Raw genomic sequence first — 26918 nt, 5'->3', positions numbered from 1 at the left:
TAAGCTGGTGGGTAAAGTACTGATGCGGGGTGCTGGGGCGGGAAAGATACATGCTATGACTCCCAGATCATGTACTCGCCATCTTTGAAAGTTCTGATCAAGGGCCTGGGGAAAGAGCTTTTTAGGTTGCATCACTTCTTCTCTTTTCCGTCTAGATCAGCTCTTCACAGGCAATAGCGACCAACCTAGATTTTCGTAACTATTCCGGGCCTCGGCGATTAAAGAGTTCATCGCCTTATTTTTATCTAATTTGAATGGACCCTTTGGGTTTTCCATTTCTCTTCTTAAAGTTGCTCCATTTCCCATCTTTTTTGTGCTGATTTACTATTCCCAGTTTCACGCTCTATTTGTAGCTCTCGCCATCACATGCCGATCGCCCGCTACCGGTTGAGGAACCATTGACTTCTCTCCGCATTTGCTCTCAACCACTGCCATTCAACCACCTGCGTGTCGTGCTAATAAAAGCTACTACTTGCCGTAGTAGGTATTGTTTATTCGAACTACCACCAACACATTGATCTACAGTGATAGCGATACCATCGCCATCATGGATGTTGCATACAATCAACACGCCGAACGATCTCGTCGCAAGAATCGCTCCTCATCCAACCTCAACCACCTCTCCCTCGCGCCCTTGACCGCCAAACTCCCCCTCAACGACGACGAACTCATTGCCGACGCTATCGCACTCCACCCTCACTCGCCTATCCATCCAATTCCCTCCTATATCCAGGGAAAGTCTGCTCCTTCAACACCACGTCTTCTCGCTCGGTCCCCAACAGCATCGCGCTCGAGGTCCCATACCCGAACCCCCTCAACACCTCTCGCCAAAAGCAAATCCGCGTCTCATCTCGCGGCTGGCGCATCACGCAAGACTCATTCTGGTCGCGCAACGCCCAGACGCCACAAAGATGATATGAGCTTTAGCATGCGTAATCGCAATGATAGCGATTGGCTGCTCAGGACAGGCGCGCTCATGAGCTCCGAAGCGCGCGAGTCTAAGGGTCAGACTTGGCTTATCTCGCGTCAGAGTTCTACCAGCCTAGGGGGGGTGGACCCCGATGAGGATGCTTTTGAGAGTGAACTTGCTCGCGAGCGTGAGCTTACGAGCCGCCATGCTAGTCGCCGCGGTAGCACTGTTGAGGACGCATCTCCATATGCCAGTCGCTTCCCTAGCCGCACTCATAGTCGCTCCCACAGCTTGACGCGACCTAGGAGTCTCCTCCACTCACCTCTGGAGTTCTCAATGACTGCCGATGGGTCCTACTTCCCCAACCAAGAAGTCAACAATGATCTACCCGGCCCGGACTTTGTCAACCTCGACGAGAAGCTCGAGGAGCTTGAGCAGGACTTGTCCCAAGATGATGAAGCTACCGTGCGACGCCTCGTGCGTAAGGGCCAAGCTAACACAGGGACTTGGTTCGGCAATGTCTGGTCCCTCTTCTCCGTAGAGGAAGACGATGCGGACTCAGAAGATGATAGTGACGAGACTCCTCAGGAAGGAGATTCACAACTCGGCCGCTCCCGTAGTTGGTCCTCCCGCCATCTGGCAGGCATATCGACAGCCCCAGAAGAGCGTATTCCACCCCCAGGAACCGACGAAGGCGGCTGGAGAGATGCAGCCTGGTTATTGAGCGTGGCGTCCAAGGTGATGTTTTAGAATGAAACGACTAAACACAAGACGATAAACCGATTTTTTATTTATATAAGAAGTAAAGAGATTGGATAACACAAGGGTATATGGGTTAAGAGCGTAGTTGGTTGATAATATATTTGGCGCACACAGCTTCTGCCTTGCATTATAGGAGCAGGCTTCCTAACATGATTGATTACTTGGTGAACTTCCTTCCGCTTGTTCTAGAATAATGTCCGAGTATCAACAGTCTTTGCAATCTTCTGAATAAGTGACATTCTTACAAAGCTATCATTGTAAGGAGAGGGCTCCTAGGTAACTTACTCGACTCGACCCTGGCATTTATCGGCAAAGCTCCGCGCCGGCCCAAGGAGCACGGCGCGGGGTCCGTTCACCGCCCCACTCCCGTTCCGCAGCCGGGGCCAGGATAAGCATCAACTGACAAGCAAAAACGACCCGCTCAGGGTCGTCTTGGAAGCAAATGAGCGCCACGTCACTTTTGCTTCATTTCTACTACGTTATAGAACATCTAGGGCTGCTACGTCGGACCCTCCAAGTGTGCAAGAAATAAAAGAAGCAAAAATAAGACAGAGCAAGACCCACCATAATCGTGCGGCCAAGCTGAGAAGAGTGAGTCAAAACCGGTTTGCGGGGTGGGCGAGTTATCACATCGCAGGAGGATGCATTGCAGGCCTCGAATGAAACTTGTTCCGCGTGTGATTGATAAAAGGGTCTTACAGCTTTGAGTCAAATGGGAGGTGGTCACCCGTCGAGGCCTTCAGGTGCGGTTCATGACTCTTGTGCATGATAGTTTGAAGTAAAGGGCTTAGCTGTGCTAAAAACTTCCCGGGAATTGGGTCATTGGTGGTTCGACTCTGATGTCGATATGTGCAACAAGAGATGCCGATTATGCCGCTCGTCGATGCCATGTGCAGCTACAGATCTGGGTCGTGCACTAGAAGCTCTTTTGTGACAGTTTGCGGTGAGGTCCAATATGGTGGGTACCTAATATCAAAGTCTCAAGACATGGATAGCTTGATAAGAAGCTGAGTCGTAGTGGGAGTTGTTGTGTTGTCAAGCACGCTGCCCCTCCGTAAGCCATGTTAAGTGGACTTGGATCCAAGTTCAAAGTCTCAAAGACCAAGTTTTATATAACTCGTGACTTTGAACAGCTTGATCATGCCATCCTAGAGAAGGGATAACCAAGTAAAAGAAGCATTTGTTCAGCCGCCGGTGGTCAAACCCCGCCATCAAGCATTCAAGCGTGACCGTGCACGAGGGGCCCGACGGAAACGGCAGTGAGGGGTGCTTAATGAGATTTGATCAACAGACCCTGCAGGACCCAATATCAGTGGAAGCGAGAGCAACGCAAGCCACAGGAATACAGCATAACAGATGCAGTTGGTCTGCGACGGAGAAAATGCCGCACCAAAGTCTTGATTGCGGTGGCTGGTGTGAGAGACAAAGAGCAGCTTCAATATTGAGGGCGCAATCTGCGTGGGGTTTCGTTTCATTGAACGGGTCCAATTTCTCGAGTCGAATTCAACCGGGTGGGCCTGCGGGCATAAGGCGGCGGTGCATGTCATCCTAAGCTTGTGAGTGCTGGGGAGCTTTGGTTCCCAAGACTTGAAATCTTCTGAGAGAAGCTCCCGTGCCCTACGGCCGAGATGCCGATCGTCTCCTGTCTGAGAAATACCAAGAGTTGGGAGTGTGGACCGGTGGCTCGGTGAACGTTGCGTCTTGTCTCGGGACGTTGTGCCTGAGTATCTCGAGTTTGTATCTTGTAGGTATAGTATCAAAGCAGTGAGCTCGAGAGACGAGGCATAAGCGGCGTCCTGTTGTGTTTGTCTCGGCCGAGAGGTCTTGAATGATCCACTGCATAACACACTATCCGTACAAGTGATAGAGCCAGCAGCAAGTGGAGGAACGCAGGAGACTGAACTGCTTCAGCTCCGGGTGACGACTTCCCGGGTCCCGGGGATATGCCACAGCTAGGGATTTACGTATTTAGCCATACGCCGGGTTATGACCGGTGTGCTGGATATCATGAGGCGCTGGGGCCTTGTATGCTGTACGCTGCGCGTTATCTGTATGTCAGCATCTGGAGGAGGGGATCATAAAACACTGCCTATCAAGAATAGAATTCCGGATACAGGCCGAAGAAAACGTTCCGCCTCATAGTAGCATCTGTACTTGGTATCCTGGTTGGTGGTGCTGTTGTCGTTATGGATTAGCGGACTATTTCCACGCTAGGCGGACGCGGTTGAGAGTCCCGGAGAGCCAGAACGAAAAAGACGATGAGCTTCCTAAATAGTTAGGGGGGATGGTCTGTTAAGGACCTAATCAGCGGTGACATCGATCTGGTGCAGAGTCAGCAATGTTGAGGAATATTTCTGATATTAAGCTATCGCACGGGAGCGCACGTACACATGAGCATGAGCATGGATGGCACTGACATGATTTTGGTAGACGTGAAAGAAAAAAAAAAAAAAAGTAAAGCCAACAGAAAGACACAAGAGATGGACGATCTTTTACGGATTCTGGATTGGTGTCTCCCCCAATGGAAGCTGTGGAATCTAGGCCTTCTGCTTCTCGACGGAATGGAACCAAATGATGCAACAGCCAGGTTCTCCTGGTGCATTTTGGTGTCCTCTCCCCGATTTTTTGCACTCTTCTCTTGTCTCTTTTGGTGGACTCTTGTACAAAACAGTGAGCACCGACGTAATCGGCAGGGCCCTTCTTCCATTCGAACTCACCTCAAGTGAATGCCTACAGCAACCACCAAAAGATTCCATTTACAAACCTTGGAACTCTCCTCTTTTTTTTCTCTGCCCTGTCTCTCTCCCTCCCTATCGACCTAAGCCATCTCCATTCGCATCTATTCCTTTAGGGTACGAAAACCTCAACGGTTTCTCTCTCATTTTTGTATATGCCCATGCCCCTCCACCCCCGAATTTTACTCCCTGCTCGTGCCTCAGACCTGTGACGCTATATCCAGCCACTGTCGTCAGTCGTACCAGAGCAGCCCGCTTCGGGATCTCCCGCAGAACAGCACCTCCAAGCTGCTGGGACACTCACACATTCACAGTCAGTCAGTCAGTCAGTCAGTCAGTCAGTCAGTGTCAACCACACGCGCTCAGTCGATATTTGCCTATACGCGAGGGCACGACTCGAGACTGGAATAGATTGATAATCTTGACAAAAACCCTTATTCAGTATCTTTACACCTAAGAATCGACTGCCCACCTACGTCCCACTTTGATTAGATCTAGGTAAGGAAACATCAATCACATTGCATCATGGATCGCATCGCATATCTCTCCTCCCTACCAAAAGCCAAGATATGCATACTTCCTTCTTTCCGATGCCCTTGAATTGCTTCTCTATGTTCTCTCTTTTACGCCAGCCATTCCTTTTCTTTCTTTTCTTTACCCTCCCCAATATGGACATGAATGTCTCTGGTCTATTCGACCCATCGCCTAAAAACTGTGGTTTTTTCCGCACTAAACACAACACCATCCCCCACTCATTCACTATCCCGTCTCTGTCTCCTCGCACATCACAGTCCAGTCGGTTTTGACGCCCTGCATCTGCTAGAGCGGCTCAACCCCACCCGCGATGGCTCGTCCGAGGATAATGGCTTTGAATATGGCTACCTGAGCTCCGAGGTACCTTGCCTTACCTGACTTGACTATCCATGAATGGGTGGATGGGATGGTTAATTTCGAATGCAAATGGACCCTCCCTCTCCATCGTTAGCCCCTCACTTATGAGTTAACTGCCCACATACCAGCAACCGACATCACACACTTGTTAACCGCCGCCTTCCACCAAGCACAAGCCATATCTCTCTGGCCCTTTCTTTGACTCTACTCTTCCTCGTGCTCTCCTTTCCTCGTTTCTGCTCTCTTTTTGCTGTTCCTCCGCCTAAAAGTGTCGATATCTATCTAGCTCCTGTCTTGTATATCGTCATACCCCAGGATAGCTGCAGCTCCCGCGAACTCAAAAAAAGGGACGCCCCCCAATCAACCTCAGGTACAAGCAAACCCTTGGAATAGCGCAACGGCCACCCTTCTCCAGCTACTTCTACCGCCCTGACAGAAACCAAGCGTCACTCGGGCGCCATGGCCTCGCTTGATCTGAGACCCCTTGCCAGCCACTCACATCTTGTTCCATTCCGCTCCCGCGGTAACACCTCCAACCTTCAAAATCTTTCCTCTCCTCGTTCAAGTCCAAGTCCAAGTGGCTCTAGCTTTTGAATCCTTGTCTTTATTTGTTTCGCGCTCACTTGTTTGATCTCTCTTGTACCAGAGTTTCTAACCCCGAGGCTACCTACTAGGTAGGTTCCATCATTTCTCCTTTCCGATCGTTCTCCTCCGCGGACCCACGCTACTACGACCCCGGAGCTTTTCAGCACTGTCTCAATTCAACATACCTACCTAATACGTTTGTCCCAGGAGAATAAACGAATACTACAGCCAAAATGTCGCCAACCGAGGAGAAGGTGGGCTTGATCCTGACTGCGAATCGGTTCGAGCACGGTCGCTAACAAACCCAACCCCAGAGTGACGATATCGATTTCGGTGACAACATCGATATGACTACTTTCGAGCAGATCCTCGAAATGGACGAGCCAGGCGATTGTGAATTCAGCTCTTCTATCGTATTTGGCTTCTTCGAGCAAGCAGAAGAAACGTTTGAACAGATAAAGGAGGCATTGTGAGTTCAAACTATAAAACAGTGGTCCAATATTAACGCCGCTTCATGGTTGGGAATATTGGCTAATTTCTGACCTTGTGTCGACATTACTTAGGGAAGAGGAAGATCTTGATAAGCTCTCGTCTCTTGGACACTTCCTCAAGGGCTCATCAGCGACCCTCGGACTCATCAAAATCAGGGATGGTTGCGAAAAGATTCAGCGTTATGGCAAACACGAAAAGCTGGACGGCTCTCCTGAAGATGATTCCGAGGTATGTCTAAAGCACATCAAAGACGCTTTCGAAGCCGTTCAAACGGACTACGCCGAGGTCGAGAAACTCTTGAAGCAGTACTACGAGTCAAGGGAATAACGCATTTATTCCCACCATCGTAAAGCCTACGAGATGGCGCGTTCACGATCAAATGGAGGCAGTCTTTTACAGACGTGGCTTGCCACTTGGGCTCTGGTCACGGAATGTCGATAGGGACATTTTCAGTTCAACAAATACTCGTTGTGTTGGGTACATTCAGAAAAGGAAATGGCCGGGTTCATCCAAGCAGATACCCCAGGCCTTGGAATGTCTTGAGGCTTAGAGGACGACCCATCAGGTCAATGTCAATCATGTTGGAGGCGTTACGAGGTAGTGCGGAATGGCACCAAATGTCATTCCACCCCTCTTTGAATTGAACAGCCTTTGTGACACGCATTGTTGAAAGCAGAAGCAGAAGCAGAAGCAGAAGCAGGCTTTGTAGATAGATTTGACAAAATGCTTGGGATTGGAGCAAAAGGAACTCTGCTCGTAACGCTACTTGGTTCTCTGACGCATTGACCAAAAACTGCTATTCTGCGAGGTCTATCTTCACGTTTCTTTTGTTGAAACCACTTATCGATTAGTTGATAAGTGACTGATTAACTGCACCTCCGACCCTGAGAGCTCTGACGTTGGTGGGGTAATCTTGACATAGCTTGGGTTACCACGATCGACGAACACAAACTCAGTCGATACGAACACCTGACATCATCGAGGTGTGACAGACCAACGTCAGATACGTTACACACAGCGTGTTAGTCATTTCACAACCTTTACCACGGCAGGGTATGCTTGACCTTTGAATCATTCTTTCAGCCAGTGGAGTCCCACGATATATGCTCATAGTTTCGCTTGCTAACCTCACCAGCCGGACAAGACAAGCCATAGACATATTGTCACATATTGTCTATTCGCAGTTACACTTGTACAGTATCGCTGAGACTGATCAAAATTGTCCCGGAGAGACAAATTCGATAATTCAGCCATGCCGCCGAAACCAGTCAGGGCGTCTCCGACGCATTTCGTATGCATTCCCCTGGCCGGGCCGCAGCTTGCTAGAAGCTTGGCTGCTTTCCGCACAGAAGTCACGAATCCTTCTGGCTTTGGTGTTCCACCGACCGCAGTGCGTCCACTCGGCACGATGCATCTGACACTTGGTGTTATGAGCCTCAAAGATGAGGGCGTTGAGCAGGCCAGTGAGGTGTTGAAGAGCTTGAAGTTGAAGGAGTTCCTTGCAAGTGCAAGGACTGGAAAGGCATCGGCTGAAGAGGGGCTTTCGATAACTCTCAAGGGCTTACATGCTTTTCAAAACGCCGAAAAGACTTCGGTGTTGTATGCGCCACCCGTTGATACTGAGGGAATCCTGCAGAAGTTCTGCGAACAGATCAAGACTAGGTTTCAGGAAGCTGGACTGATGGTCAAGGAGGACAGACCATTGGTACTCCACGCAACTGTGGTCAATACAATCTATGTCAAAGATGGCCGCGGGAGAAGACGAGAGAAGTTGACGATTGATGCAAGGGACATTGTCAGTTCATATGATGACTACGTCTGGTTGGAAGACATGCCCCTCGACAAGGTTACGCTGTGTCGGATGGGGGCGAAGAAGATTGAGGGGACAGACGACGAAGCTTATGAGGTTGTGGCTGAGGTCGGGTTTTAATCCTGAAGCCTGGAGGTTGCGTGAGCATCTTGGGGCGAATACTGCTTTGAAGGTCTTGGCCTGAGAAGCCTAGACATGATTTCCTGTTAGGCAGCGGGATAACGACAGAAGCGAGAAATTAAAACATGAAACAGCCAGTCAAATGAACTGAGTTTATCAGGTTGGCACTTGATTCCCTCTGATGTCTGATTACGGATTACCAACCATGTATCATGAAGCTTAAAGGCTGACAGAGCGGTAACAGACATGACAACAATATGGAATCAAGGCAGTAGATAGAAGCTCCTGGATAACGTAGAGGCTCCTTTTACTGACTGCCTAGAATCTGCTGTAAATTAATGTTTCAAGATTATATTAATCCATGCCACCAAAAAACTCGAGCTATCCCATCCATCTCACTTCATATCAGTGATCCGGGGTCTGATACTGGGTTCGCGACAAGCCGAATTAGCGTACCTTCAGTGGGCGGCCGCCTAGAATTCTAATCAATCGCTCACCTCCAGGCATCACAATACTGGACAAACGTCATCTCTCCAACATAACACCTACGCAAACCTCGAGCATTGCGATCCTATACAGCAGCACTTGATGCCAGCGACAATGCGGAACCAGCACCGCCTGGCCTCGGATCCCACGACTTGACGATCCTCTGCAGTGGAGGGCTATACATCCGATCTTACCTTACAGCAAAAGCTCCGCCTCGTTACCGCAATGAACACATCTGAAAAGCGCCGTCCAGGCCCCGGCACCTCACCTGCCCATACCTTGCGCACCGGCGCCTCGAGCAACAATCGCAACAGCATGCCTGCTATGCCTCCCCGAGCTGCCATGGCCTCCAATGCCAACGCGAACCCCGAAGAGACACTTGACACCACCGGCGGTGCCCCGCTCAAAGAGAAGGAGAACGCAGTGACAGGCAGCGGGAGCACGAAGGAAAAGGACCGTGATAAGGAACGCAAAGAAAGGAGAGAGAAGAGGGAGAAGAAAGAGAGGGAACGGGAACTTGAGGCTGCGCTGAAAGAGAAGGATGAGAGGATTGCGTATCTGGAGAAGGAGATGGGGATCATGGAGCGAGAGTTCCATCGCGAACTGGACAAGCTGAGCCAGAACGAAAGCGAAACAGCGACATTTTGGCAAGCGAAGCATAGTGCCTTGAACCAGCAATATCTACGGACGGATACTGAATTACGACTTTTACGTGCTGAGGTTGAAGTGCGAGAAGGCGAACGGGAAGAGCTTCGAGAGGGTTGGGAGGTTCTACGACGAGAGCTCAAAGAGCGAGATGATGAGATTCGAGGTCTAAGAGGACAAGTGCGTGGTCTCAAAGAGTGGGTGAGTAATAGCACAAGGACAGATGGGCAAGAATGCGATGAGGTGTTTGGTGATGGAATGGCTCGGCTGGGCAATGGTCTTCAGAACTGGGTTATTGTGAACTTTCGTAAGGCCAAGATAAGTAAGTCATTTTGCCATTGAGTACAAGGTCGAAGTACTGACATGTGCAGATCTGGAGAATCTGGATGAAGCAACGCTGGCTGAGGTCAATGACCTTGTGCCTATGTACGAGGAGCTTGCATCGACACATAAAGTTTACCTCTTGCAATCGATTGTATCAAAGATACTAGTCGAGATGGTCTTTGACGCCTATTTTGTCGGTCTGTCAGAAGAGCAAACACAACAGTTTCGGCAGTTGGAAAAGCTTGTTTCTTCATATGGTATGTAATTCGCTATTCAAGAAGGCCAATTGCTAAATTTTGTAGCTGATTCTGATGAAGCCATTAACCAATGGCGCTCCTCTACCCTTTCACTTCTCCGGCGAGATGGCTCATCTCTTAAAGAATCTACATCATCCGTCACAGAAGCTATCCTAAGCAGAATAACACGTATTCTCGACGCTCTATGTGGCACATCACCATCCGAGGCTCGAGATAGTGGGCTACGAGTTCTTGTCAACAACTCAATCGAGCTTGCGCGCCTTGTCGCTGTTCAAAAGGCCGTCCTGCGTGTGAATATGCCCACGGTCTTACCACACCAGAGGGTCATGTTTGAGTCAGAGACAATGGAAGACTTGGGTGGTGAGGATGAAGAGTCTCTGACCGGGAGGGAGATCTGCTGTGTTGCTTTCCCTGGGGTGATAAAGCATGGCGATGAGCATGGTGGACATTTGCAATATCGCAATGTCATTCTAAAGGCAAGGGTGCTGTGTAGCCCTGAAGAAGGTTGACAACACTAGCTTCCATCTTATCAAGCCAAAGGCCTCGATGACGGTCTTGGTTGCTGGGCGATCTATAAAGCCCAGTACCGGCATTTGCATATATACTCTTGCATCTAACATTTCGGCAAGGTCGCATTCCACACGACATACCATCAGAGACGGCGAGAGCCGCTTATATATAGGATCTTTTGAAGAGATCTATTACAGTTGGCTGACCGGAGTCGGTCTTTAGGGTTAGATTACTATATTAATGAATTACGAATATTATCGTCATAAACCTGCCTTACCCAACGATCGCCTGATTGGAGGTCCGGGGCGAAGTGGTATGGTTACACGAGATAACAATCATCGATCATCGCAAGTATCCCGAGGACGTGTAGCGGTAGGAGCTGGCTTGATGGAAAGATTAAAATACGGAGAAATCGATCCTGAAAGAGGACTATACTTCCCAAAATACGACACAGTTCATAAATCAATCATAAGTTTTTGCTGAGCTTGGGTAAGATAGTTCGGGGATAAGTCGAGTTGTGTATCCATATAGTATCAACGTTGGCTTATTATTAGACAAACTTAAAACATGCCACCATCGCATTGCATTCCTCGTTTGGCATCTCCCTGGACACTTCTCTACCCTACCCACATAGGGCTGATGTTCGCTTCGGCAATGCATGCCAACTCATGCGCTCATATTACCTGCATTCACTTCACGGTTAATTAAGTTCGGTATGGGGAATTGGAATAGGATGTTCGTATGGCAGCCTGCTTGGCGTGGAGATGTCTCAGAGCGGCATGTCGCATTGGCGGTTATCATGGTTGTTTGACTCATAATGGAAAGTATGTTTTGTATCGAGATGGTGATAACCCGGGTATTAAGCTGTCGGCGGTTGCGTGTATTTCGAGAGCTGTTGATAGAATCGAGGAAAGGCTCCTCGTCAATTCCTAGATATATGATCTGATATTAGACTGTGGTCGAGCTTATCTTCAGTTTCTGTCCATCGTCAGCTTGATTGCGTAAAGCTGAATCTTCAACGTAATTAGAATTGTGCATATGATGATGTTCCCATGTCATGGGTGAGACTGTCAGATGGGTATTCTGATGGACCAGGGTATATCCTCCTTAAACTGCCAAGCGTCAAGAGCTTAAGAGTCACCTCGACACCATTTGATTTACGTACCTTGTCTTGAGCCTCAATTTTGGGGGAGTTTGTGTTTCCCCGCGCTCCAGTTTCCTCCAGAAATAGCATTATAACTACTTCAAAGGTCATTTTGCCAACACGTCGAACTCATTGTCCCTTTCTAGGATCATGGAGTGCAAAGGAATTGAAGCCATTGATTGTCTCTGTCTTCAATCCGACCGTGAACTGGTGTCACTCACACTCTGCGTAGTAAACCCATCAATGGTGCCTACGTCGTTGGCAACCAAGACACCCTCACCTCCAATTGGTCGCGCTGCCTGCAATTATGCCGACTGTCTTCGGCTTCGTCCGAGGCGTGTATCATTCTGCTATGATGGCCTGCTGATGGACATGGTTCTCTGCATGCACTGAAGCCACGCAAGTCTGCACTGCATTCCCAGTGAATTCAGTGTGTTATCGTTCATCACGTTGGTGATGTGTTTGAAGGGTGATGACGAATGGGAAGCATCGTTGACCGATGGATGGTTCATATGAGGTTGTCGACGGGCCGGTCCTTTAAGAGAGGGTGTTCGTGCTGACGCTCGAACTTGGCGTGTTGAGTTAAGGTTAAGAAGCTCGAGTTTCCGGTTCCTCTTTGTTCTTCACTGTCCATCTTTCCTCTGCTTGCCTTTGTCACAACAGATCGAAGCCGCGCGCGGCATCTCACTTCCTATCATCCATTGTCCTATCCTCTTTCCCGTTTGTCCATACGAATCACTGCTTGTGTTAGCATCTCAACACCAACCTGAAAAACGTGTAACTCCATCACAAACAGCCCCCACACTATCCGTGGCCAGTTGACCCATACCCTTTTGCCATTGCTGTCTTCCTCGTGATAATGGGGGACCTCGCCAATGATATAAATGGCTTCATAACCCAGCACAACGCGATGAGAGGACAACGTCATACACGGGATGCTATCCCTGCCATGATCCCAAGTTATTATGCCCCAAGCTTGATGCTCTCAGAGGGAGACAACAATGGCACTCCTACTCAAAGCATCAGCATGTCAACCGCCAGCAGCTCGACATTCTTGTCTTCCTGCTTTGACAGACCAACGCCTCAAACCTCTTCGGTTTACACAGAACCTCCTCCTGCTACCACTGTACCCCAGTCGCAGCCATATGTGACATCATCGTTACTCACATGTGAGTTCCTCGGCTTCGGGGACTGCGATTTCGTGTTCGACTTGAATGATGAATCCCGCTGGATTGCGCACATTGCGGATTTCCACCTTCGCAACATCTTCCCAACGGTGTGTATCTGCTGGTTCTGTGACCGTACATTCAGATCATCCTCCCACGACCAAGCTGATGCTGAGGCCTGCTATCGGAAGCGCATGCATCATATTGCAAAGCACTTTCGCAACGGTCTCTCGGGGCGGCAGATGCGTCCAGACTTCTTCCTTCTTGATCACTTATACCAGAACCGGTTGATTGATGAAGAGATGTATCAGAGAGCAAGAGCCTATCACGAAGCGTCTCAGGTCCAGATTCAGAACTTATACCCTGCTGGCTGGAGGCCAGATCACCGCAATCAGGAGCCGGCGGTGGTGGAAGCCAGTCGGTCAAGGCATCGGGGGCCGTCGAATCTAAATCGTGCGTCACAGGGATACTATCGTTGAGCGGAGGGCTCGTCCGTCACTCGACGGGATTCCCTCCTTCTTCAGTTGCTCTGATACCCTAAAGTCTCGACTCCAAGAATGACTAAGTATCAGGAAATAGCCTGAGGTAATGTAAGACATTTTTATTTTGTTCTTGGTCCTTCGTTGGTCGATTCTTGACATTGAGAAGGAAAGGCTTTTGTCATCCTGTTTTCTGGTTAGAGTATTAGCAGGGAATGTCAGCCTTTTCGAATGGCTTCTCGAGGATATGTCATCGCAGATCAGAATACGAGAGTTCTGCCGCCTGAGGTAAATGAACGATCGCCCTTTAGGTGCGAGGACGTTGATGGTTTGTGGGCATCGGGAACATGCTGCTGTACCGAGCACAGTGCTTGTATCGATACTGGTGGGTGAAGGCAGATATTTAAACCCCAACTCCCAACAAGGAAAGTAGTTGAATGAGTAACATTGCAAATGAAAATAAACGTGAAAATCAGTCACAGACTAGGCAGTGAAGATGCGTGAATGAGCGTGGCGATGCATTTCCACACTATGATTGGACCAGAGTGAGCAAGAGTCATCACTTACACGAGCTCACATGTAAAGACCTATGCCCAGACCTGAACATATTTTATCGATAGTAATGCCATAAATAAAGTAAATTATTAGAATTCTTTGCGATAGGACCCTGACAAGAACGTCCCTAAGCTTTTATCAAGTAATTGCGCTCGCCTCACTCTTCCACAGGGTAGGGCGTGTTTAGCTGGCCTCATTCATGGCTCATGCTGGTGCCCAAGCATAGCCTCACAACCAAGGGGAGGCAAGAAAACTTAGGACCTATTCCCTAAGTGATGAAAAGACTCAAGTAAGTTTAGTATATCTTAGAGAGGCTTTAGACTAGTCTATATTGGCACCCTGGTTTAACATCAGAAGTTTTCTTGCTCCCTAGGGATAACCCAGCAGAGACCTCGAACTCGTGTTTTCAAAACTCGTAAGTGCCGGAATACCTAGATTTAAAAAGTGAAAGGATTATTGTCGTCACTTTGAGGCCTTCTTGAAAGTGCATGTGTGAGGTATTGGTGTGAAACACGGTGTTACTGTGCAATGTCCTTTGAACGGCTGGGGTTAAAAGCATTGCAAATTTTACACTCTGGTGCCTGGATTCTTTCTGATCTGAAAGCCATTTTGGGCCCTCCCAAGTTTCCCTTTGTGTTGGGAGTGAGGTCTCGACTACACGCTCATGTATGACATGAAGTGTGGGAGATGAACCTATCTATTTATGAAAGCCTCAGGATTGTTTCTGCCAAGAAATATAATCAGAAACGATGAAGAGAAATTGAACATAAATTGATTGCTGCAAGGTAATGTCTCGAGTCCTCCCAGAGACCCCGGCGATCTTGCTTTTTTATTAAAAGAAGACCAGTTTCTGAGGAATGCCTGGTATCTACGTGAAGCTTATAGGTTCCGAGAGTATGATCTTTCATTTCAGAGAAGCATTGTTCACGTAGAGGCCACGAAGACGCCAAATAAAAACGCCTCGCCAAAAAATCTTCTTGGTATATTGGACCACATCTTTAAAATTTGCCGAAAACAAAGAGAAGCAAAGAAAGAAGAAGACGAGAAGCGTAGTTCTATGTGTCGCTCTTTCCTACTTGAGAGGCGAAAACACCAAAAGTGCATCGCGAGGTTTGGATATAGAAACATAATTACTTTGCCGATAACTCAACATCAGACAACGTGTCCGAGTCTTGCTTGTGGGGAGCATTCATGCATGATTTGGGAGGGAGGTCAAACTGACTCTTGGGCGATGCTCATTTGTTTCGGTAAAGGTATGGACCTTCCGTCAGTGAAGAGATCCAGGCTTGCGCCATGCGGTTCAAACGGTCGATCGTGGGGTAAGGTTAAAATATGGGGCATGGGCCAACCTTATCATACCTCAAGTTGATGACCACGGTATTCATTGTGCCAATATCGTCAATTTATTTATGCAATGGGGGTTTTCGTATGTGGAAGAAAGTTTCTGCTGACTTTCATGTATTCAAACAGTTCAAAGAAACTCGCAAAGGTATGAGTCTTACTGAACATTTCACCTCTCCATCGTAAGCATCACATCCAGTGGATCAAGAGGAGTTGTCGCTTACATTTGGTGTCAACAAGGGGGAAGTAACACACCGATGTGGTTATTAGACCAAGACTCGGTGACTGTTCCTTCCTGTCGCGAGTGAATCACGGCAAAAAAGACATGGCGTGCGATCAATATTTACTGAAAATAAAGAGAGGCAAAGAAAGACAGATAAAAGCCATAGTTCTTTTTATATATTACTTCTTTTCACTTTATAAAGAGGCAAAGATACCAAAAGTATGTAAGAAGGTTTAAATACATCTATATTATTTCTTTTATCATAGTTCAATATTAGATAACATATATGAGTGGCCCTTTTTACTATTTGGGAACATACCCAGACGATGTCTAGGAAAAGAGTAACAATAAAAGAAAATGTTACATCGTATCAACTACGTCTTTTTCATTTGTCGGATCAAATGCACTTGCAACCATCAGTATTATTCATGTCACTGTCTAATACATTCGCATCCTCAAATGAGACGATCCATTAGGTTGTTATTTAATCTCACCCAGAAAGATGTGGCCAGGATTGCTGGTCACACATGAACAGCAAGCCCAGAAAGACTCATTAGGACCCTCATGGACTTCCGACACGGAGGCAGATATATCCAGGACAAAAAAATGCAGGTAAGCTATCTAGAGAGGTGGATACTGTCTTAGAGGCGCGAATATAGAAAGTGATATTTTGCAACCTTGAACTCCACAACTTGATGGAGTTCCTGGCTTCATGGATGGAAGGGCACTAGTTCGAACCCTCCAATGCCCAAGGCTTTAATTTTGAGAACGGGAATTGTCGACATCCAGCCACATTCGAGATTGAATCGTGCCCAGTCCCTTTTAGGCAATTATTGTGCAATTTCTTAGCTCACAACCCGGGCAAAGCCGTTCAAGTATGGGTGGGTAGGGCTGAAGTGGAGTTCATGATCAACAACGACAGATCTTGAGCCAATCATCGAAAATTATCGAAGACTTCGACATGGGTTGTACCATTGGGAGATGATTTGTAAAGTCGTTGGTATGAATGGTAACAGCGTTCTGAAAGTGAGGTGCAATCTAACATTGACGCTCATGATATCTTGCTTGCTGTAGCGACAAATGACATTGTTACCCAGATCTTTCAGGCTACCTTAATTCTGAATTTATTGTCTGGTCAACAGTCTAATTGAATGACCTGGGAGCGTATGCTTGTATGTTTTTTTGACATGGGCGAATTTCCTGCGCAAATGCTTCAGCATGCACTTGAAAAGTAGGCTTTTTGCAAAAGGAAGGCAAGCTAAGCTACGACTTCACCGGTTGGACAAGGTCCAGTCATAGATTTGAGACGATATGCTGATGGGGGAACGACGGTGCGTAAATACTAATTCTGGGGACAACTTCAAAACAATACACCCATCATATATTGCATAGTGTCACTTCAGTGCATTCTCCTCGTGCCTTATTAGTCGGCCAAGCTGCGCCGGTTGTACTGGACTATGGGTGTGTACCTACTTAGTAGATAATACTTACCTATAAAAAGGAGCCGATGCACTGAAAAATGATGCTGCGTGTCAACCGACATAGATGTCCGGCTCGAGCTCTCTCAGTTCTGATGTGTCATCACAAGTATCTTCTGACGGGTCAAAGAAGTACTTCTGGGGATTCTCCATTCGGTAGAGGAAGAGACAAGTTCAACTGAGACGAGAGAGCCGATGCTCTGCTAATTTAATCTCAGCTAAGGTACCCTGTCTCTTTTGAACTTACATGCGCGCAGTTGAGACTGATATATATGTATCGTAACTGATTATCATTTAATTTAATTTCTTTGTTCTTTTGAAGCTGGATCTTCCATTCCCCTGTGTTGGCTAGTTGTGGAGATTTCATGGGTCTGTATTGATGCTGATTCTCATCCAGGGCCCGTCTCTTCGATATGGGTTCGTCGTTGTCAACTCCCCTGTTAGATACAGACAGATGCCAAAATCCTCATCTTCACCTACTCGCCGTGAAATTGCAACTCTTGGAAAATACTAAGATTTTCTCGTCATAACTACTACCTACTTAGGTACTTACTTCACGCAAGTAAATGATGCGCTTTCCATTAGATGCAGAGAAATCCTGTTGCCTTAGGTTTCCTGAGCATGTCCGTCCCGATTGGGAAGGAATGCTCGCTCTCCCCAACAAATGAGGCTCATGAGGGAAGGAGCTTGCGCTCCGATGAGAGCTGCCCTCACCAATCAAACCACTTGTTGAGTGAGAAGGCAAGAGCACTCCTTCCCAACTGAATGTCCAATGGACAGGCCGTCTTAACCTCCAGGGTCCTGGCAAACTTTTCCACTTTCATTCATCACAAGCTCCATCAATCTTCAATCTTCAAATTTTCACAAAGACAACAGCAGCAATGGCTTCCTCTGGTCGTCAGACACGTCTCGTGGCCATCGATGGCCAGCTTGGGTTAGTGCGCCGAGCTCCTCCTGTCCCAGTGCCTCCCGTGGGCGCTGGTGCTGCTGACATTATTTTAGATACAGAGGGTGTACAGCTCAAAGAAGCTGTTGGTAAGACTGCCCGAACATTAGGTATTGAGACATCTGTCTCATCCTATAGGGCACTGGCACTCTCTGTTATTGAAGATTGCCCCCTTAAGCGGGAGCTTATTGCTTTCGTCGATGGCGAGACAGAGGACCCTCATGAGTCTCTCGTCCCCATCGACGCTTTTGCTGCTGACAATGATAGAGCCGACTGGCATACCCATTGTCACGATATGACGAGGATATGGAGGGACTTTCGCACAAAGGTCGCCTCCGCCTCCAATGGCCAAGTTGCTATCGACGAGATGGCAGCGCCCTCAGGCCCCCTTAAGTCCAGAGCCACATTCCTCTGGCACTACCCTACCGACACCTCCCCCCATAAGATCTTCTCGCACGTTATGGACCCAGGCAGTGCCAGTCTGAAAGTGCAGTCGGTAAGTTCAGCTTTCCAATCGATGTCTTGAATATCACTAACATATATCAGATCAAGAATGGGATGAGGAGGGATCTCAAGACTCTGGACTTGATTCCTATTAGAGTCCCATATAAGGTAACAGGCCCCGAGTGGGAGGAGACTTACAAAGAGCAGTGGCCAGCAATCTGGCAAGCTTGTATCGACCTCACCAAGGAGCTTGTCAAGGACGACAGGTTTATCTTTGCCGTGGGCAAAGAAGTGTTCCCAGCCTTGAAAGGGATATGTAAGTCTCTTGGGCTAACGCTAGAATACTTGGAACTCGACGTCCAGACAAAGATGTGGGAAAAGTCCCCACGTATTTATATTGCTCGCGATTCAGCTGGCAATATACAAAAGGTGATCTTCTGGACGTTTCACGGCCAGTTTAGCTTCGCCAACAAGAAGGCCAATGTTGGGGCAGTTTGGGACTTGCTATACAATGCAGGTTACGAACTTGCTGGGGTCCCTGTCCTCAACTATGGTTATTTCGAATACAAGGCTGGTGCTACTACCAGGCGCTTGTGGGCTAATGTGACATCGCAGGTCGGAAAGATTACTGACCGAGACATGTACAATGCCCTCATGACCAAAGAGAATGCAGAGCACAAGATCTGCTCTGTCGAGCTGGTACTGGAGTGCTTCCCTGCACTGATCAAGAAGGAACCCGGGCTTGCTGACAGAATCAAGTCTGCGGTGAGTGAGAAAGGCTACAGTCCCCTTTACCCCATCCTTCAATTCTTTCAAACCCAGGAACTTCCAAAGATACTGGCGACCAAGAGAAGCAGGCCATCGCGTTCTGATTCTCCTCCGCGCAAACGAATGGCGCTTAACGATGGCCAGAAGAGAGGTCATGCTACCAAGAGAGCACAGCTACTCTCCAAGTACGACGCCCTCCTCAACTCCTTCGAGGCCCGCCAAGTCGAGGCCAGTCGATTCGATCCGAAGAAGCCTGCCGAGCACGCTCGTGCCCTTCCCAGGCTCGACGAGATCAAACAACTTCGGGCAGACGAAGACTTCAAACGGTTGAGTACTAAACTCAGCTTTTGGGTCACCTTCTTCTCCGAAGAGTATCCTCGCGGGTTGCGCTGGTCTCTCGATGGCGGCCCTGCCATCACTCAGCCTGATCCTTTTGCCAACACGACCCATCCCGGGATTAAGCTCTTGGACATCTCCTATTTCAGGAATAAGTCAATTAGAGTCGAAGCGTGTGGCCCTCTTCCAGAGGATGACGGCGAGGATGAGGAATGATCTACCACTCCTGGTGTGACGTCCTGGTCCCTATAGGTATCGTTCAAATGCCTTTCAAGTTCTTATCGTATGTTTAGGAATACGCCTCATTCTTTATGTTTGGGAAAGTCTTGTGCCTCGTCATAAGAATTGCCTCATCTTCGGATGGGAAAGATCTTCGTGCCCTCTGGGAAGGAGATATTGCCTGTTGCTCTTGAGCTTCAGAAAGATCTTGGACTCTCACGAGAAAGAGATACCCTCAGTGCGATTCTATCTGAAGATAAATCAGCCAAGAGGGGCCCTTCGGGGTAGGGTGACGAAGTCGGACTCTGCACCTCCACGTGGTGTTGCCTGGAAATCCCATGCTAGTTATAGCAGGGAGCCAACGCAGAGACGCAATAGTTAAGATTGTTTGTTGATGAAAAGATCTGTTGGCTTTGGGGGGATGCGCTACCCGTGTTTATGTATGTTGCGTTCGTGTTTCGTTGCTGGGATGTAACGTTTTACCGGTATCACTATTAGGGGTTGAAAGTCCAGGTCGGTGCGGAAACAACATATAGAAACTAGATGTTCTTCACTTGTTAATGCTTGCGCGGAGGCTGGTTGCTGTCGATATGTGAATCTGTTTATTGAATATGGTAGGTCTAAGTCTATGGTCAAGCTTCCAGCCCAGAGGTGGGAAGCTCCTCCTGACCGTGCGAACGGAACCACATGTGTTGTTTCGGATGAACTTTTTTTCTGTTCCAAGGGGAATATTGTTTGAAGCCTTGAGGAGCAAGTCCAAGTTGGCTCTTTGGTTGTGTCCGTGTGAGATGATTGTCGAATTCTGGTTCGGGATGTCGACGATGCACAAACAGTCTCTCAACGAAAGCTAAATGAAGATATCAAAAATGTGAAGCAACAGAAAAGCGTACATCACCACATGAGGGATACATTGAACGCATGGCGACGCGCGGGCTTCTTTCATCTCTCTCACGTGCCAGCAGTGCCAACACTGCTTAACAACGAAGGGGCCTGGAACTGGAAAGCCCGCTTAAGGCTAGCTTTAGGTATGCTTAAATATATCAGAAACACAGCGATATCAATAACAATTCAACACAGGTCGATTGGTCTAGTGGTATGACCGGATCAGTCAATCTGGTTGCGCCCCCCTCTGGGCCCCCAGGGGGGAGCGCAACTGGAGCTTGATCTTAACCTGGGTTCGAATCCCAGATCGACTAATCTTTTTGTCTTGTTTCTCTTGTTTTTCTAGTTAAGTTCGCTATCCAAGTTCGTGAATCAGGAGAACTCTGCATGCTCTCTTAATGGTCTTGAAGTATTGACTGGGCTGAGTATATCGTGACCAAACACGCTCTGATCATGGGATGTAATCTGAAGTCCCATTATTTGTGTATGTGTGCCGCGCGCTCCAGCTGTATGGAAAAGAAAGAGCCTCAAGATTAATCTCATAGGAACTCGAGAGCTGCAGGAAACTGGAGTTCTGTCGGCCCTCTAGTCCGAAACTAATGCTACTATGTGAGTCTGGTTGAAGCGGTTGTGTCAGATATAGCCATCTGATGGCCAACGTCACGAATTTGGAAGCCGGCGAGTTCAGATGAGTCACCTCGGGAGTATGGAAGTTGAACCCCTACACGTCTCGTCACCATTCTCAGCCAACGAATCCCGGGGACGATGACCTGAAACAGACTCATCCGACAAACCCGCCCCCGGGGCTTTCGCTGTTTCAGTTTTCCAATGAGCATGGAGCCATGATGCAGGCCATCTAATACATGCATCAGAACAGGCGTTACCTTCAATGTGAGTGTTGATATCTGTGGGCTGTGACCAAGTCTCAGTTCTTTTGATGCGCCAATCGATCTGGCATTGGGGCTTGTCATGATGGTTTGGCCTTTTCTGAAGTGAACAGCTAATTCAGTGCCATCTATTGATACCTTACAGATTAACTGAGAATATAGCTCTATTGAAACGGGTTGTACATTGAGGTTTATGTACAGACACTCTAGCCTGTTTCCTCATCATTCAATTCGGTACATCCAGTACCTTGTTTATCTATTTTCGACTTCCTTTAACTCTCAGATAACGATCATCAACAACGAAATGACCTGACAGAAAACTGACAACATGGAACCTTCCGACACCTAGTGCTTGGCTGAAAGTCTCTTCAATGAGTTTAGTCGTGACGAAGGTACCCTAAACGAAGTCCTTCTCTTCGATGTTTGACACGGTGTATCTTTAGGACTTGCCCGTGAAACATCCACATTATATACTTAAGAAAAGGATAAGCTCACTTCAAGCTGCGCCGAAAACTCCGTACGGCATCCTCACCGGCCCCCAAGTTGCGAATGGCGTTGTGAAGACGATTACTTTGGAGTGGGGCTCGTCTCCCCACCACAACACCACCCTCATCTTCCTTCTCCCGACGACCATCGCCTGCATCTATCAACAGAATACTAAATAGCGAATTTCACACCGCATTATTCGTTCTCATTCCTTCGATTTTATACTCTCCTTTTATCCACTCCTTATCCCCGACCTGCCGCTACTCCCACCTCTATTGATATTATCTCTGTCTTTCCTTCTACAACACCATTCTCATCGTTTTCCTCACGACGACAATTCGCCTGCATCTACCAACAGAAAGCTATTGATGGGGGGGCTTGGATATCTTGCTTTTATTTCTCCTACTTCGTCTCTATGCACTCAATTTATCTATTTCGGATCATCGTCCTTCGATTGACCGCCATGCCATAACATCATCACTTTTTTTCCACTTTACGAGACGAACTTGTCAGCTTCTATCAGCAATATTTACCACGACGAAAATTTATGTGTCTCTTCGGCGCTACATATACCCGTTGGCAAATAGGCTTTTTGGATCACCCTGACGGAACGCGAGAACCTCATGAACTGCAAGAACCTAAAGTCCGCAAAGACAAGACCTCTGAAGTCACACCGAATGAACGCGAACCCTCATGGATTGCAAAAAATGGGGTCCCGAAGATGTCTCGTCCTACAACATGGCTACAGTCCTGCGTCTGGTAGTGCTACGCTATTGATGGCTGCATACCTCTTCCCCTTCCTCTCCGACGCATTTTTGAAGCTCTTCGCCAAGATCTATATCAACTCTAATAATAACCCGGAGAAGCTCCTCAATGAGAACGACCATTACGACACAATCGGAAAGTACTGTGAGAAGCGCGATCTTCATTTCGGTTCAGTGCCCTCACCAAGATCTATATTGACTCCAACAATAACCAGGAGAGAACGACCATTACGACACACTCACTATCGGAAAGTACTGTGAGAAGCGCGATCTCAATTTCAGTTCAGCGCCCTCGCCAAGATCTATATTGACTCAAACAACAACCCAGAAAGTTCCTTAAAGAGAACGACCAGTACGATACGCTTACTATTGGAAAATGCTATGAGGAGCGCGATCCTAACTTGGCCTGTGTTGCCTCTTCCAAGGGACAGAATGACTTGGAGCTCGTCAATTGAATGCAGCCTCGTCAACTTCGCCAAAGTGCTGAAAGCTGGGGGGACCTACTGCAATCGTCTTCTCTTCATCAGAGGGATGACATCTCTGAAGGTGCCCATAGGAGCTTGTGTTTAAATCAGGGGACATCTTGTTCGATCCCGAGATAGACCTTTTTCCACGCCCCCGTGGGTACTCAACAGGCTCCCCGGTATGCACCTTATGAGGGCCAGTCGTCTTGTGGGGCACCACTTCATCGGAGGAAAGCTCGAGTATACTTGGGTGGCTTTGAACACAGCTTGCCGTTGCTTACCCTCAGTTGGCGAAGCTGACGAGTTACATTCAACATTGTCACTCAGGCCGCAGTCCACAGGGGGGCTTACGAAAACACTGACGAGACCACCTACCACACTGCCGTTGGAGCCGCTTCATCAGTGGGAGGAATCTCGACCCTCCCATTCATTTGACCTTGCTCCTATCAACACGAAACCTGGTTCTCCTACCACCGCTCCTGCCACATGGCGCATAGAAGCTACAGCTCCAACCCCTCTCAACAATTTGGAAGGGTCACGAGCGATCGATCCGAGATCAATTCCGATTCCTCTAAAACGCAGCTGCGGGAACTGATCTGTTGTATTTTATTCAGTAATATGTTGATCCCGAAGTGTATTTGCTGATTTGCTAACCCCAGAGCATAGACTTGATTCCCTACCAAGCCAACTCCATCGCCAGAGCCTCCTGCTACCGACAAGAGGGCCACCGTCTCTAAACGCCAAAGCAGGCCTTAAGAAGAATAAAACCCCAAGCCTTAAACCAGAGCGCTAAAGATAATCTGGTCAAAATCGCCCTAGGCTCATGCGTGAGCTACCAGAGGATCTCTGTCATTTCGGATCGCGTCTTGGGTTTCATAACCTCTCTGCCTTGGAACGCTTATGGGTTTCATGATGGGGCATATCAATGGCTTACCCCCTCCCTTACCCTCCTTCGTACACCACTGAGTTTGTCATCATTGATGAGGCCCACGAGCGCACCATACCAACAGATCTACTTCTGGCACTACTGAAGGGTGCCTTGCCACTGCTTTCTGATCTGAAAGTGGTCATCATGTCAGCCGCCCCTGACGTGGATGTATTCCTGAACTACTTCGGCTAAAGGGCTTTGAGGATGGCTTTTCTAAGGGTCCTCCGACCTTGGCCGCAGCTGAGAACCCCGGAGGCGCCCAGGTGTTCCAACCTGCTTGGGAGTTCCAGCCCACCCAGGCCCAAGTCCCTGCAAAGCCAAAGCAGCCTCTCAAGCGAGGAGACAGCATGACCCTCCAGTATGTCACTCGCAACAGTCGTCGAGGGAATCAGACCTCCGACCTTCGTGCCATTAGCAACAGTAGTTGTGCTAATTTGTTAATCCGATAGCACGGTATATCAACCTCAACGAGATCATGTCATAGATGAAGACCGCATTCCTCTCAGTGCATGCTTTATCCAGGCGCTATGCAATATAATACGGATCTATCAATGCAATAGCTTTAGCATACCGGAAGCAAGATCATATGCTAGCCTGGAAATACAGCCAGTAGACCCCAACGAGGTTACACTACAGACCAAGGCCGCATTCATCCCAATGCAACCATCAGCAGGACCACTTCGACTTTCTCCTTTATAATAACGGACATGACTGCCTTCCGTCAGCGGAAGAGGATTTGGAATCAGGCAGAGATTGTCTATTACTTTTGCTGTCTGGCCTTCGACTTCACGCGCTGGTAATCCCATACCCTCCCCCTTACTCCTACAGTTGTGGCCAACCTACAGAGACGAAAGTTTGCAACTCGACTCGTGTGCTCGCGACACATTATCCGGCAATACGAACTGTATCAGAACGGATGATACGGTAGTCCCCGTTGTGTGCTTGACCAATACCGCAGAGGCGTTTGAGCTCTGATGAAAGAATAAGTTGAACTACCTAAGGGTCGAATTCGCGGCTTATGTCTACCTTACTTTTCGCGGCTTGAATAGCGACGTTGCTTTAAAGGTGGCCAAAAGGGTCTCCGACCTGAACTCCCTCTCCCGCATATTCACAAGTCAAGTCAATGGCTTTATCACAATAAACTCGCATGGCGCCAATCTCGGGCCAAAACTTTGCTTTCTTACGAACTACTTATCGGCTATATTAAGTCTGTCTCTGTGCCGTCTGGATGAACCAAACGACAATCTTGTATGCCTCTGGACGGTCCACATATACCTTGCGCGGGCCTTTAAACAAGGAGACTACGGTGAAACCATGGGCTTCATGATAAGGCTCTTTTGCTTCTCCTCCTTCAACTATCTGTGCATTGGTCGGGTTTATTGAAGCCTTTGAGTCGATTGACGACTATCTCTTTGCACAACGTCCAGGATCAAGAAAATTTAAAAAGAAAATCAGGATTCACAGGCATTGGCGTGTAGAGAGGTTCATCTCCTGAAAGCGGCCTTGTAGGGATCAACCACAGATGGTTCCTTTATGACTCCTTCATCATGACCAATTGTCAGTTCTTGACAACAGTCACGGCCATCGAGCCCGAGTGGCTCAGGGACTGGGAACTTCCAGGAGGAAAGATGGGCGATGAACTATCCCCAACAACAGTCACAGCTATTGAGCTGGCATCTGGTGTCCTGCCCCAGGTCTACGTCAAGATTGAGGCTTCTTCAGCCTAGTTCAACCGCACCTTTCTACAATTTCTGATATTCTCCTGATAACAAACCGGGCTGGCCTTTCTCTTCCTCACTTCCTCCTTCACCTTGAACCATTTTTCACTTCATCAACATTCACATCTTCCCACACTCGCAAACAATCACAACACTTCACCAAACTTTTATCCCGTTGCTCCTCATCTTTCATTCCATTCTCTACTATCACTGAACTCCTGTTTCTCCGCATCTTCCGTCGCCGTCATGGCTTCCGCGCACAACGCAGAGTTGCAGCATGTTACGCGAGTGGCTCAGGGGCTGGGAACTTCTAGGAGAAGAGCTCGGCGATAAATTACGGGGGTTAAAACTGGCCCATTCAAAATGCCACTCGTAAAGGCGTCGTTTGAAGAAGCTTGTGGGCCACGCATCAACAAGCAAAAGGATTGGTGGTAAATAACACGTTAAGCTGTGGAAGATCGTATGGAGCTTTGTTGTACTGATCACATATTGTTCACATATGTCAAGGAACTTAGGACATGGTCAGAGCAAGACGCTTCACGCTAAGCTGAATTCCAAATATTGTCAAGACGTCCCGCTACCTAGGATCGAGTCGTTATATTTTCTTCCATTCATCGTCGACGCACCCAGGTGTACTCGGGATATCGGCGAACTTCACCACGACAGTTTCGGCTGCATCGATAGGCGAACCTCACATCTCTGCGTTCACTTTCTGTTCAAGCCACTTAACATATATGCTTCCGACCATATTTAAGCCCTGATTATATAGCATTCCAAGCTTCTACTTCACCTTGCACAGGTAATTCCGATATGACTATTGGCTAACGCCTTTTGACCGAACTACTCGCATCAATCTCCATTGCCTTCCAACGATGGAGAACGTCTTGCTCACGGACTTCTGACATGATCGGCAAGACGCAGATGGCTTCGCCCACTTGAAAGGTCTCCCGTCGACGCTCGAACTACGAAAGGTCACTTCCTGCGTCCCCGAACAATACACACTCTATGGGCGTTCAATTTATAAGAAATATGCGACGAACTGAGGATTTCCCTAGTCTGTCAAAGTAGGGGAGAGTTGTGGAAGGTTAACGGGGAGGTCTCGATATTTCGTGGTCACGATGGATATGGTGATGCTACGATGACCATATGCTGGCTGGTGTTGA

General features: G+C 48.1%; 11 protein-coding genes and 1 pseudogene across 13 annotated transcripts; 11 read left to right on the top strand and 1 right to left on the bottom strand.

Moving 5' to 3' along the window:
• Positions 1–97: 97 nt before the first annotated feature.
• FOXG_13874 (uncharacterized protein) lies at positions 98–1901 on the top strand. Its single transcript, XM_018393901.1, has one exon. It carries the CDS (start codon positions 548–550, stop codon positions 1658–1660), a length of 1113 nt encoding a protein of 370 aa, XP_018253272.1. The 5' UTR covers positions 98–547; the 3' UTR covers positions 1661–1901.
• Positions 209–4219, bottom strand: FOXG_21282 (uncharacterized protein). Of its 2 annotated transcripts, XM_018401604.1 has the most exons (3): positions 4061–4126; positions 1958–3993; positions 403–1893 (listed from the first exon to the last, which is right to left on the bottom strand). In XM_018401604.1, exon 2 carries the CDS (start codon positions 3217–3219, stop codon positions 2884–2886), a length of 336 nt encoding a protein of 111 aa, XP_018253271.1. In that variant the 5' UTR covers positions 3220–3993; positions 4061–4126; the 3' UTR covers positions 403–1893; positions 1958–2883. The 2 variants fall into 2 exon arrangements, with proteins under 2 accessions (XP_018253270.1, XP_018253271.1); XM_018401603.1 differs by having other exon boundaries at positions 209–3993; positions 4061–4219.
• Positions 4220–6116: 1897 nt separating this feature from the next.
• On the top strand, positions 6117–6702 carry FOXG_13873 (osomolarity two-component system, phosphorelay intermediate protein YPD1; the record flags this gene model as incomplete). Its single annotated transcript, XM_018393900.1, has 3 exons — positions 6117–6137; positions 6198–6352; positions 6447–6702. The coding sequence occupies 3 exons, from the start codon at positions 6117–6119 to the stop codon at positions 6700–6702; spliced, it is 432 nt and encodes a 143-aa protein (XP_018253269.1).
• A 925-nt stretch (positions 6703–7627) lies between these two features.
• FOXG_13872 (uncharacterized protein) lies at positions 7628–8305 on the top strand (the record flags this gene model as incomplete). Its single annotated transcript, XM_018393899.1, has 1 exon — positions 7628–8305. The coding sequence occupies one exon, from the start codon at positions 7628–7630 to the stop codon at positions 8303–8305; it is 678 nt and encodes a 225-aa protein (XP_018253268.1).
• A 418-nt stretch (positions 8306–8723) lies between these two features.
• Positions 8724–10875, top strand: FOXG_13871 (uncharacterized protein). Its single transcript, XM_018393898.1, has 3 exons — positions 8724–9758; positions 9808–10017; positions 10063–10875. The coding sequence occupies exons 1-3, from the start codon at positions 9017–9019 to the stop codon at positions 10524–10526; spliced, it is 1416 nt and encodes a 471-aa protein (XP_018253267.1). The 5' UTR covers positions 8724–9016; the 3' UTR covers positions 10527–10875.
• A 776-nt stretch (positions 10876–11651) lies between these two features.
• On the top strand, positions 11652–13803 carry FOXG_13870 (uncharacterized protein). The gene has a single exon (XM_018393897.1). It carries the CDS (start codon positions 12531–12533, stop codon positions 13314–13316), a length of 786 nt encoding a protein of 261 aa, XP_018253266.1. The 5' UTR covers positions 11652–12530; the 3' UTR covers positions 13317–13803.
• Positions 13804–17794: 3991 nt separating this feature from the next.
• On the top strand, positions 17795–19623 carry FOXG_13869 (uncharacterized protein; the record flags this gene model as incomplete). The annotated part of the gene is made up of 2 exons (XM_018393896.1): positions 17795–18355; positions 18406–19623. 2 exons carry the CDS (start codon positions 17795–17797, stop codon positions 19621–19623), a joined length of 1779 nt encoding a protein of 592 aa, XP_018253265.1.
• A 1079-nt stretch (positions 19624–20702) lies between these two features.
• FOXG_21281 lies at positions 20703–20822 on the top strand (annotated as a pseudogene). The gene has a single exon. The product of its transcript is annotated as a tRNA-OTHER (tRNA).
• Positions 20823–22588: 1766 nt separating this feature from the next.
• On the top strand, positions 22589–23100 carry FOXG_13868 (uncharacterized protein; the record flags this gene model as incomplete). The annotated part of the gene is made up of 2 exons (XM_018393895.1): positions 22589–22902; positions 22974–23100. 2 exons carry the CDS (start codon positions 22589–22591, stop codon positions 23098–23100), a joined length of 441 nt encoding a protein of 146 aa, XP_018253264.1.
• A 190-nt stretch (positions 23101–23290) lies between these two features.
• On the top strand, positions 23291–23704 carry FOXG_21280 (uncharacterized protein; the record flags this gene model as incomplete). Its single annotated transcript, XM_018401602.1, has 1 exon — positions 23291–23704. The coding sequence occupies one exon, from the start codon at positions 23291–23293 to the stop codon at positions 23702–23704; it is 414 nt and encodes a 137-aa protein (XP_018253263.1).
• Positions 23705–24034: 330 nt separating this feature from the next.
• Positions 24035–24486, top strand: FOXG_21279 (uncharacterized protein; the record flags this gene model as incomplete). The annotated part of the gene is made up of 2 exons (XM_018401601.1): positions 24035–24175; positions 24232–24486. 2 exons carry the CDS (start codon positions 24035–24037, stop codon positions 24484–24486), a joined length of 396 nt encoding a protein of 131 aa, XP_018253262.1.
• A 1098-nt stretch (positions 24487–25584) lies between these two features.
• Positions 25585–25764, top strand: FOXG_21278 (uncharacterized protein; the record flags this gene model as incomplete). The annotated part of the gene is made up of 1 exon (XM_018401600.1): positions 25585–25764. One exon carries the CDS (start codon positions 25585–25587, stop codon positions 25762–25764), a length of 180 nt encoding a protein of 59 aa, XP_018253261.1.
• Positions 25765–26918: the final 1154 nt, after the last annotated feature.

This window comes from Fusarium oxysporum, chromosome 10, assembly GCF_000149955.1.
Source record: "Fusarium oxysporum f. sp. lycopersici 4287 chromosome 10, whole genome shotgun sequence".
In the NCBI taxonomy this organism is placed as follows: domain Eukaryota; kingdom Fungi; phylum Ascomycota; class Sordariomycetes; order Hypocreales; family Nectriaceae; genus Fusarium; species Fusarium oxysporum.
Note: the sequence above shows the minus strand (reverse complement) of the source record. Positions and strands in the feature narration are given on the sequence as shown.